The 12,886-nt window shown below is 33.6% G+C and overlaps 1 protein-coding gene across 1 annotated transcript; it reads left to right on the top strand.

Annotated features, from left to right (window-relative positions):
- The first annotated feature begins 9,702 nt into the window (after positions 1-9,702).
- Positions 9,703-12,519, top strand: LOC113865762 (AP2-like ethylene-responsive transcription factor PLT2). The gene is made up of 9 exons (XM_027500501.1): positions 9,703-9,841; positions 9,944-10,310; positions 10,421-10,503; positions 10,679-10,687; positions 10,799-10,887; positions 10,962-11,035; positions 11,374-11,424; positions 11,526-11,602; positions 11,768-12,519. Exons 1-9 carry the CDS (start codon positions 9,703-9,705, stop codon positions 12,517-12,519), a joined length of 1,641 nt encoding a protein of 546 aa, XP_027356302.1.
- Positions 12,520-12,886: the final 367 nt, after the last annotated feature.

The raw sequence follows: 12,886 nt of genomic DNA, 5'->3' as shown, positions 1-12,886 counted from the left end.
TAATTCTTTGGATTTTTCTTTCTTTAATGAAAAGTTGAGCTTTTGGGCTACATTAAAGTAAAACAGGTAACCTTTAGTTTGTTTATTAGAAAGCTAACCAAGTTGGTCATGTGACAATACCATAAAGAACACAAAGCGAAAAAAATAAAATAAAATGTCTATATACCGCAAGTATGCAACCAAAGGGACCGGAGGAGCTCTTTGGAAAAGAACCCCACAACTTAAACCCCATATAATACAACTTTAGGTTACATGAGATCTTTATATACTATTTTATTTTTGGCCTATCTTTTGATCTTATGCATGTTGAAGACATTATAACCCCACTCCAAATTTTGAAAGATAACTTTATATTACCTTTGAAGTTTCACCATATGCTTTCCTGTCTGTCATCATTCGTTGGGAGAAAATATAAGCTTCCACCTATGCGGAAAAAAAATGAAAAAGAAAGAAAAAAAAATGTACTATAGTAGTAATTATATTCCTCCACCCATGTCAAAGGTTGGAACATATGTGTACTTTAAAGAGAAAGCTCTTTACACTTTGTTGATGCCCTTGTCGGCCATGATCCAACCAAACAAAAGAATTCCACAAGAAAAATAAATAAATCTTTCGGATGAGTTAATGGGAACTACTATTAAAATTTATTAGACATGATAATTAGGAAAATTTATGGTACTTGTGTCTTGGAGGTTTGATGAAAGAATGGAAGTGCTGATATATAAATCATGATTCATGAGTATCAAACAACGTCGCATCGTGTTTGCAATTTTCCTCTACTTTTCTACCGTTAGAATTGAACAAATTTAATTGAGCTTTGAAAACAAATGAATAATTGAGCTTCCATTAAGCGCAATGCTTTTGCTTTGTGTCGCAGTGTGTCTGCTTGCACAAATTCATACATTTCTATTCGAGATATATGCAAGACAAACATTCATGCATGTGTAGTCACCCACATTCTATGGTCTTCAGCAAGGAACAAAATATACACGTAATAAGATTTTATATGAAGGGGATGTATGTGTAGTCATCCACATTCTATGGTCTTCAGCAAGGAAGTAAATATACATGTAACAGAGGTGGATTTGATATCTTCAACAACTTGTTTAAGTAGATAAATAGCAAAGAAGCTAACTCCTTTATATTGGTTAAAATGGGGATTACGCTTTCACATTACCTAGCAAATTAAGAACCTCAAATAGCATTTACATGAGAATTCCATATGGTGCTCGATGGCTGTACGTACCATTTTAATCTTCGTAGACCCCACACCACCTATCGATCATATTGTATATTATTACGATGTTTTTCATATTATCACAAGGGATCGATGCACACGGGGTATTATCATTGAACCTTAACTGGATAAATTTTTATTTTTCTTTCATAAAGTTAAACCGCCTAAGTTTTCATCACAGCTCTCAATTATGACCTTTGGATCAAATTCTGTAACAGGACCATTTAGTGGGCCTTTTCTCTATATTATTTGTCAGAAAAAGAAAACGATGACAGAACTCAGTTATCTTAGCATCATATTGATATGCAATTTTATGAGTGATGGTTGCATCCACCTGGAAGCCTCTGTTGCATTTCATGATGGACACTACCAGAAAATTGTTGTTTTTAGACGAAATTTTTTATGGATAAATTATTTTTTATTTGAAATATTCTGGTTGCCAATTTTAATTCATCCTAATTTCACACCTTTTTTTTTCTGGACAGATTTTATACAGAGTTAAGATGAACATAAAATTTTAAAAAATATATATTCTATTAATTTATTCTAGACATATTTTAGACGAAATTATTATTACTTTACCTGATTTTTTAAGACAGATTTGATACAATTAAATTTATAATTTTAGATGAATTATAATTATTGAAATTACCAATTATTTCGTAGTGGGAGAAGATACAAACTGAAGAACCTGCTTTATCTGCTGCCATAGCACAACCGCAAATAGTTGAATTTTTGTTTTCCCATTTTGTATTGTATTCAGCTTTCTTTTATTCTTCTGGGTTCTGGCTCTTAACTATTGTTGTTATTATTGTTAGCATTGATGGCATAAACAAATTTCAAGTATACTATCATTGCGAGGTGGTTGAAGAGATTTCAAATGGCCAGGGGCATAATGAGGCTACATGTACTTTATGATATATAGTTTTTCTTTTCTAATTATGAAAACTATAAGTCATTCCTTCTATTTTTTTTCAATTGTTGTTTAAGACTGTGATACAAAAATTAAGAAATATAATTAATATTCAAACTTTTATGAAAATTTTTAACTAACTTTTTTATTATACTTCTTATTGTCTTATTAATTATTTTTTATAAAAACACATTAATTAATTGTTAAGAAAAGAATTGGAAAAGTATTGCATTATTAATTAATATTATAAAATGATAATTATTGAATAAAAATAATTGCTGAACGTTAAATAAAGGAAAATGAAATGAGTATACTATATTATCATGAGACGTTGTTGATTTGACAGTAATAAATTTTTAATAGTAAAAACTTGTCATCCTCTAAAATGAGACATTGGGTGGGGAGGGGGGGGGGGTATAAGAAGAGAGTGATACTCTTTTTTTTATGAAAGGGTTTTGTATACTCTGTCCTTTTGTCCTCATTATTTGAAAATACTCCCACAAGTTACACTTGGGCTAATGAAAAATGGTTTTACTTTACTATGTTAAGGTGTTTGAAGGAACTGACATTGATAACCGACATTGTAGACAATTTAGGACGGTCAATTGCTGCAACTTGTCGATGTTAGCCAGAATCTCACTAGGGATATGATTTCAATATGGTTGAGGATGTTGATGCTTTCTAATGAGATCGATCAGATTTTGTTTCCAACCACCCTAACCTAAGGATAATTCTAAATTTTTAACTAATAAAATACTCAAACTTTATTCCAAGTTGTCATTTGTAAGTCTCAGTGTCTCACTCACTTTTCTTTTAATTATATATAAATCAACAATAGATCTTAATTGGGCTAGCCATGATCCATAAATTTTTGTGAATATTAAATAAAACCAATGGAAAGAGTTTCATATACATTTTCTATGTACTTTCTGAGGCAACAAAATTATATACAACAACTCATTGATGGTACTATTTGTGAAAGGAAATAACAGAAACAAATCTTTAAAAACTAAAGGAATGAATATTGTGCAATAATGAGCGATGATTACTTCCTAAAACTAAAGGAAATTCAAAGGAGAACGTGTTCATGTACAATATAGCACCTTATGTCAGCCAATTCAGCTAATATTCGCTTTTGTACCAGAATTTTTGGGTCAGGTGTTCGAAAATAACTATTATTTTTATTCTTAAATAAACTAGCGCCAATTTCAGGCTTTCCATTTGTTTTTTTCCCCCTAAAAAACAAAGTTTTGGTAAGACTTTTAATTCCTTTCTTTTGGGTCAAAACAAGACTTTCAGTCTAATTGTGTATTTCTACTTTTGGGCTGATGTCATTTTAGAAGTAGGTTTACGCCGACAGAAGTTTGGGCTTTGTCTTGTGCTCTTCACCTTTGGGTTTCTGAAGCTCAAAGCCCAAAGCCGCAAAAAAATTTCATATCAGCAATGAATTTTCGGACGGGACTACGCCGTTTTCAACATAAGTTTTGGCACACTTATATATATATATATATATATATATATTCAAAGTAATAGTAATAACAGTAGTAGTAAAATCATTTTCTTCCTTCAACTTTCATTTCTTTATACTCATTTTACATTTTTTTTCTTTTATTTTTTCATTGCATTTATCAGTTTTTGTTATTGTTTTCTTTTATCTAAAAGGTTTATCAACACCAAGGGTATCGTAGAAGTTAACATTATTCCTTTTTGGCTTTCATCAAATGAGTAAACTGTAAATGATGAAAATGATATAACAAGTTTAATTTATTTTAAAAACAAACACATGAATAATTTTTTTTATAATTTATGAATATTTTATCTAAAACATAATGAACACACGTATATATCTAAAATTATAAAATAAAAATAAATAAATAAACGAGAGACCTTTTTTTGATTTTGCAATCCAATGTTATGGAGTTGTTTACGGTGAAAAATGACAGTTGTAAACAAATAATCCAAAGATCGATCTGGGGACTGGATTTAGGTCCTCTTTGGGTTCTTTTAAGTGTGTCGTTAACGTGATGCTCAGATTAACGGCGTAAAAGAGTATTTAAGCAAGAATAGTGAATACTAAATGTGCACAATTAAATCAAACGTAGATGCCTTTACAGAAATGTAGCAAGTCGGAACTAAACAACGTACGAAGACATAAGTAACAAGAACTAAAATTAAAATGCAGAAAGGTAAATGTAGGAATGTAAAGGTGCTGGAATGTAAACGTACGACTCCTCACAACGGCGAACAACGGCCACCGTAGGTCTCCTTGTAGCTGGTGTCTGGCGCGGTGCAGGGTTTCAGCGTCTCAGAGTGTTTAGGTGCGGTGTCTGGGTGCAAAAAGTCGTCCCCTGTGACATAATGCTTTGTAGTATTTATAGATATGAATATCACCACCGTTTTCCTCCTTTTGCGGGCACTTCTTAGTAACTGACTTCAACTGCTGAGGCTCACTATCCACGATTGCTTGTGATCGTGCTGTTTGTTGTAACCGCTATCGCCCATGATCTCCTTTGCGTAGTGGTGAATGTTGATAACTACTGGTAACCGCTTTTGGATTTTTCAATACTCCTATCTTTCGAGTATTTCTGAGAGAAACCTAGAAAACTCTTTTAATGTTATAGCCTTAGAATAGTTTCTTCTTGACTTCTCTTTTCGAGCCATTCTGGAGTTTTGAGAGTCTGTCTGGGTCTTGTGGACTTAGAACATTTTCTTTGCTCATTTCTGTTTTTCGAGCCATTTTGGAGGAAATCTGGAACTCAGCCAAGTTTGTGGACTTAGAATATTTTCTTACCACTTCCTGCTTTTCGAGCAGTTTTGGGTGTCAGGTACTTGGAAACTCATCAAATATTCCTCGAAAAGCCATCAGTTTTTGTGGACTTAGAATATTTTCCTATTAGTCCTGTTTTTCGAGCAGCTTTGAGTGTTAGGGACTTAAAAACTCCTAAAAACTCCTCGAAAAACCATCAGTTTTGTGGACTTGGAATATTTTCTTGTCAGTTCTATTTTTCGAGTAGTTTTTTGGTGTCAGTGACTTAAAAACTCCTCAAAACTTCTCGAAAAAACCTTTAGTTTTGTGGTCTTAAAATATTTTCTTGTCTTTCAAGCAGTTTAGAGGAAAATCAACAATGTGACAAAAATCTCTTAAAATAGCTCGAAATGTGTTCCTTTTAATTAAAACCAAAGATCTTCCAATATCCTCTTATGTTCAGGTTTATCTTTGACTCCTTCTTAACCCTTAAAACTGGTTGAAATGTAGTTTCCTTCAAGATGATTTTTAACTTGGAAAATTTTCCTCATCCCAAACAGGAGTACCTTATATGTGTATACTATTGAATATGTTTCTTTACTATTCTTCGTTCGACGTTCCCTTTCATATGAAATCCACAAAACCAAGTCGCACATAATTTCTGCTCACACTCGAAAGAACGCACACGCACACGCACACATGCATAACAAATAAACCAATTAATTAATTACTACTTACATAATTACATTGATCATTTAAATTCTTCCATACATTGCAATATTCAAGCAAAATTTCAGTTTTTAAAATGCGAAATATAATAAAGTATGTAGATTGATAACTATTGATTAAAATATCAATAACTGAAAAATTGATTATCACTCTGCACTTAACTCCCACAATTTAGAAATCGTAAAAGCCAAATTTTTATACTAAAATAATGTGTTACATGGAGGGAATTTTACTTTTTTTGTCTCCTTCGTTATTGTTCCTCAGCACTTGTGCTTTAGAAACAAACCTAACCTAGCTAAGGGTTAGGGTTCAAAGATCATACAGAGGAGAGGGGTTCACACCAAACATAACACATCAACCTTTTCGAGTGTTTCATTTCGAGGCGACACGAGCACTTTCCCGGCATTTCCTCCCATCTCTCTTGGAAATTCTCAAAATTTTCTCTGGATCCTCGTGACCTCCCTTGTCCTTAAATGCCCTCCAACCCTTCTTGCAGTTACCCTCATGTCCTCTTTCAAGTGATCAACTTGTTATAACTTTTCACCCCTTACATATTGAAGCGTAAGAAAAAAGTTAGAAATCAAATATTAATCCTTGAAGTAGGAATTCAAACCAATTTGTTAATCACGTAAAAAATCAGTATTAATTTTTAATATCGATTTTTATTAGGCTAGTAACTAAAATATTATTTTTGAAAACTATATATCTATAATCTTGAAGGGAAATGATGGATATATGATATAAGTATATATAGGGGTAATTACTAATAACTAATAACAAATGTTAGTGCTTTAAAAACATTAATTAAAAATGTTAAAAAATAGTATTAAAATACTTTCTTTTATATATTTTTAATATAGTTCATCGTGATTTTAATAATTTTTTTAAATTTTAAGATTTTAACCAATTTCCTTAATGACACTTATAATCAAAATCCATTAACAATAATGGAGGATAATTTTGGGCAGCGTGGTGAGAGCGTGGTCAAAGTTCTTTAGCTATTCGTGTTTTTTAGTGCAGGCATGCAAACCGGATAATTGGCCCGTTTGGTTGCAAAGTTTGAAAGTGAAAGGCCGAAGACAAAGACCAAAGGGAACCCGAAGCAGGAAGAGACAACGGACACGTGTCAGTCACATTCTTCTGACTCTGAATTTGGCCAAAGAACCTGAAACGGCGTGACAACCTGATTAATTTGGGTTGACTGTGTATGGCCGGTGACGAATCAGCGACACGCCACCATGCATTCACCTCTTCCTTCTTCCTTCCATTCGCTAAACACTATTTATTCTCTTCGTCTCCCACATTTTCCAAGAAAATCAAAACGCTACACACTGAGAAAAACACATTCCTCATGCATGCACTTCGTTTCTTTTTCTTTTTTAGTTCTATTTTTATTTTGATTTTATTCCTCCCGTTTCTGTTTTGAATACTTCATATACACCTTTGTTTTCCACCTTCTTGAAGTAAAACTCTTAAATAAATACTTAATTTAAGTATATGGACAAGAGGGTTTTGACGTTTGGAATGATGAGTGTTTTCACCGTTTGTAAGAACTAGTTCTAGTTGTTGAGGTATAAAAATTGTAACAGCGAGAGACGTGGGGTTTTGCTCCCTTATAGTGTGCATTTCGGTCAAAATCACCTTTTGTTTATGTACAAGAATTTGGCGGGAACAGTGCATCATCAACATTGGCAGGTATTTGCATTTGTTTATTTTTTACCGCCAGTGCTACTCGCTTGTTATATTGTTGGTAAAATCGCTGTTAGAATAATTAATTTGTTGCAGTAGTTGTATTTTTTTAGTTTAGATTCTTCTAATTCATGTCATGGCTAATAAGTTATATTGGTTGGCTTGGTCCAAGGTTTCTCTAATTTCTAACCACTTTATTTGTAAAGTTCTGCAATGCTCTATCTGGGAGAGGATTTTTATGAATAGAAACATGCATGGGTTCCCTCGCTCTTGCACTGACTAATTGATCAGTGTTTATACTCTGAAAATTGCGTATTCAAATGAAATCGTTCTTTTCTATAGATATAGCGGCGCTTTTAATTCTCACTCCATTTTCCTAACAAAAATTTTAAAATTATAGGATATATGCACGAAACAATTGTGATATAGTTATGCAATTCTTGCATGAAATGCCCACAGCCAATCAAAACTAAAATAATGAAATTTATGTTAAAATATGTGTTGAAATTATTTTATTAGTCTTCACCTTTCGATTGCTTGTACACATACCTCATACAAAAAATGATCATAGTCATCTTGATCATAAAACGGGAAATTCATAAATATGTTAGTAGTTCACCAATTTCTGAATGGATGATATTTATGGTACATTGTGATTTAATCCCCCTCAATATATGTTTTGGTTGCAATATTCATATATGTAAGGTAGAAATTATTGTATGTTTACAAATATACTGAACATATTAACGTTGCACTTAAGTTACCAAAAAAGTTATAAAAGATGTGCGTGGGCTTCTGCTGTGCTGTAATTGCGGTATGTTACGAGATCCAAGCTTTGCCTAGCTAGTAACTTAATTTATTCCCTATCTCTAGTAGTTGAATATTCCATAAATTATTGAGCAATAACTTAGACATTCCATAAAATATGAAATTTGTGCCATGTTCTGTAATCATTCATTCGGATAGGTGAAGATGCATTAGGACTACATAGAGTGCTAAGTGCGGGCAAATTAAGCCACTTTGCATAGATGATGGTTAACTGAATCTTTTTAATTTGTTTATATGACCTTTCAGGATGAACCTTAACCAAAGCAGAATACAAGCTTCTAGTGTTGTAGGACAAGACCCTGATACATGATATCATTTGTTTATTTAAATTTAATTTTTAACCAATTTCAAGCTAGTGGCCTTTTGACGGGTGAGGAAACCGAGTAGGTGGTCAACAGATTTCTACTTGGGGGAACAAACGAAACCCTTCAAATTATATTTCTTAATTGCTGCTCAATTGAATCACGTTAATTAAATAATATAACTATGCAATACAGCTTGGTCTCATTTTGAACAAAAAGTAATTCTTACTCTTTCTTTCAGTACTTTTAATTTTTAATATGTCGGATTTTTCTCTTATAATATTGCATGACCGTACTCATGCATCTTTAACACATGCACGACTCGGGGATCCATAGATTGGTTTTTCTTTGTTAAATTATATATATACCAAATTCGAGAATTTCTCCACATTGGGCTTGATCTTCTACCTGATGTTTAATCTCACTTCAGATCTTTATTTTAGTTTGGTTCATTTTATGCATATTGTATGCATAGTTAGAGAGAGAGAGGTCGGTAATCTAACTTTACGTAGAGTCGTCGATTTTGAGACCGAGAGATGATTTGTATTGTGTGGGAATGCTGGGCTTTTGGGAGTCATTGTTTTCACAGAACGAGGACGAGAGTTCCAATAAACCAAGTGGGTAGAGAGAGAGAGAGAGAGGGGAAGGAAGAGGGGGGGCGTATAGGATTGTATTTTTCCAGTTAGAATGGTGGTATTGTCTCTGGTCAAAGACTGAAGGATTTGAAGGATAATAATTTAATAAGACACTCGTGTCCCTAATAATATCTTATTACATAATTATTAATTATTTAATAATCATTGTAGGCAGATTTTAACTTTGTTTTCTAGTGTTGGAAACCGGTAGAAAGAGTCAGAGTCTACGAAAAACGACCTTCGCTAAGGGGGTGAGACAGTCCCACATCATTTTAATTATTTGGTTTTAACTATATTAAGGGTATGAAGTAGGACAGAGAACGGGGAAGAGGTGAGAGAGATGGAGCTTTAAATATTGTTAAAATGTTCTCTTGCTAGCCTCTTCTTTTCTCCCCTTGGTCTTAAGCTTGAAAGTTAAAAGGGTGGGAGAGATACAAAGTGTTTGCTGATTTAAACCCTTGCTAGAACCCTTGGTAAACCTATATGTGTTTCTTTGGCTATCTTTTTTTTCCTTACAATTTATCTTACTCCGTGGTCTATATCTATATTTCTCCTCATTTTATGTGTTAGATGCAGGTGTTTTTTTTATTTGTTGAAAGGTAAAGCAAGCAAATAAGGGCTCAATGAACAACAACTGGCTTTCTTTCCCTCTTTCTCCTACTCATTCTTCCTTACCAGCTAATGATCTTCAAGCAACCCAATATCATCAATTTTCTCTTGGGTTAGTGAACGAGAACATGGAAAACCCTTTCCAAAATCATGGTAATATTATTCTATCTCCCTTCTTTCCATTATGTATTTTTACTTTGGCATGCCTATCTATTTATTTCTTGCCTATGTTTGGCGGTATATTTAATTAAACAGATTGGAGTCTGATCAACACTCACAGCAGCAACGAAGTTCCAAAGGTTGCAGATTTTCTTGGAGTGTGCAAGTCTGAAAATCAGTCAGACCTTGCTGCCTTGAACGAAATTCAGTCAAATGATTCAGATTATCTATTCACAAATAACAGTCTCGTGCCAATGCAAAACCCAGTGGTGGACACACCTAGCAATGAGTATCAAGAAAATGCAAATAGTAATTTGCAATCGCTGACATTATCCATGGGAAGTGGTAAGGATTCGACATGCGAAACCAGTGGTGAAAATAGTACAAACACTGTTGAAGCTGTGCCTAGAAGAACTTTGGATACATTCGGGCAGAGAACATCAATATATCGTGGTGTAACACGGTTGGATAGTCGTTCTATGCTTCATTGAATCAATTTATTTTTTGCATGGTTCGCTGTTTTATGTTTTCTCTAATTGTGCAAAATATATGAAAAAATATATGTATGTATAGACATAGGTGGACTGGAAGGTATGAAGCTCACCTTTGGGATAATAGCTGTAGAAGGGAAGGACAATCGAGAAAAGGACGCCAAGGTAATTAAAGTTCACATTAATTACTTTTAGGGTTTCATGCTTCTTTTCTTATATGTTAGAATTAATTAAATAATTTTGAATTTTTTAAGTAGTATTATTAAATTTGGAGTTTTATTAACACATTTGTTCTAATGTTTTGCATTTCTGTACTTATATCTTCTCAACTTTCCTTCAGTTTATTTGGGTAAGTGTCTATTTCAGTTTATTTTCCAATCCCTCTTGGTTTATTTAAGTTCCAGGAGATGGAAAATCATTTTATAAAATGCATTGTTTTCCATTTATTCTTTAATGGCAGGTGGATATGATAAAGAAGAGAAAGCAGCTAGGGCTTATGATTTAGCTGCACTGAAGTACTGGGGGACGTCCACCACTACTAACTTTCCAGTAATTAATAACTCTACTTTCTTCTCAGACATTGATTCAAAGAAAAGTCTTGTTGATTTCATGTTGTTTTACAGATAAGCAACTATGAGAAGGAATTGGATGAAATGAAACACATGACGAGACAAGAATTTGTGGCCGCCATTAGAAGGTTACTATTATGAGTTAACATGTATAAAGCATATATGTGTCAATAATACACACTGCAATAATGATGACATGAAAAATCAGCTTTTAAATTAATTAGTCAATTTTTTTAGGGTATCCAAATATTAAAATGGCACTATGATAATCTAGTTAGCTAATAATTTATCCAATAAAGTCGTCTTAAATAAGAACTTAATTAAAAATCTTACTGGATTAAATTGTTCATGTACTTACTGAAATAAATTCAAGAGGACTTAAGAAACACTTTTATAAGATTAAATATGTTTGGTAGAAACTCTTTCAAAAGCTTCTTGAACTTATATTTGCGGTAATGATTTGCAGGAAAAGCAGCGGTTTCTCGAGGGGTGCATCAATGTATCGCGGAGTTACAAGGTTTCAAATGGAACAACAATGCTTTCTTCTTCCTCTCATCTCATAAACCCTTTCTTTTCATTCATCATTTTCTTAACAGAATACCATTATTGTTTGATCAGGCATCACCAACATGGGAGATGGCAAGCTAGGATTGGCAGAGTCGCTGGAAACAAAGATCTTTACTTAGGAACTTTCAGTAAGCCACACAATATTAATTTAACCCCATGCAAAGAAAACCACATACTATATTATATTGCAATTCAAATTAACCCACAACTCAACCATGAACCAACATAATTATATTGACTATTAAATAAAACTTAATTAATAATACTACTTAATTAATTATATATCATTACAGGTACTGAGGAAGAGGCTGCAGAAGCTTACGACATAGCAGCAATTAAGTTCAGGGGTCTTAACGCTGTGACCAACTTTGACATGAGTCGTTACGATGTGAAAGCCATTCTTGAAAGCAACACTCTCCCAATAGGAGGAGGTGCTGCTAAACGATTAAAGGAAGCTCAAGCTCTAGAATCTTCGAGGAAACGTGAAGAGATGATTGCATTGGGTTCATCAACTTATCAATATGGAAACTCTAGCTCTAGTAGGCTACATGCTTATCCTCTAATGCAGCATCATCAATTTGAACAACCTCAACCTTTGCTAACCTTACAAAACCATGATATTGGTTCTCATCACTTCTCTCATCAAGACCCTTCACCATTGCACCAAAGTTATATCCAAACACAGCTTCAGTTGCACCAGCAGAGTGGTGCTTCTTACATTCAGAATAGTGCTCAGTTCTACAACGGTTACCTTCAGAGCCACCCATCATTGCTTCAGGGAATGATGAACATGGGTTCTTCTTCTTCTTCTTCATCTCTGATGGAAAATAATAATAATAGTAGTAATAATAATGTTGGTGGGTTTATAGGGAATGGGTTTGGTATGGCTTCAAATGCATCGTCGGGGAATGCAGTCGGTTCAGCGGAGGAACTTGGGTTGGTTAAGGTTGATTATGACATGCCCGCCGGAGGTTACGGTGGTTGGGCGGCGGCGGAGTCCATGCAGACGTCGAATGCTGGTGTGTTTACAATGTGGAATGACTGAGAAAAGAGACGCTAGCGCCTGTGTATGGGACAACGAGTACCATACAATTTGTTCTGCTTTCTTTTTTGGGGGGTTTATTTATTATTCTCGCAATTGAAAAAGAAAAATAGGTGCTGATTTTCTATGCAACATTGACCACTGAGCAAGTGAGCAAGACCATATATATCTATTATTTATGTCTCTTTACTTATGCCGAATGTCCGTGAGACTTTTGCTTTTTGTTTAGGTAAATTACTGAAGCACTGACTTATATGTACTAATCTGATATTTGCTTAATTGAATTGATGTCTGCTATGATTAAATTAAAAGAGAAGTTTAAAATTTGCAGTAATAAACGGAATATATTTACACACAGAGTTCAATTTTT

Source organism: Abrus precatorius, unplaced genomic scaffold, assembly GCF_003935025.1.
Source record: "Abrus precatorius isolate BTA unplaced genomic scaffold, Abrus_2018 Scaffold4, whole genome shotgun sequence".
Taxonomy (NCBI): Eukaryota; Viridiplantae; Streptophyta; class Magnoliopsida; order Fabales; family Fabaceae; genus Abrus; species Abrus precatorius.
Note: the sequence above shows the minus strand (reverse complement) of the source record. Positions and strands in the feature narration are given on the sequence as shown.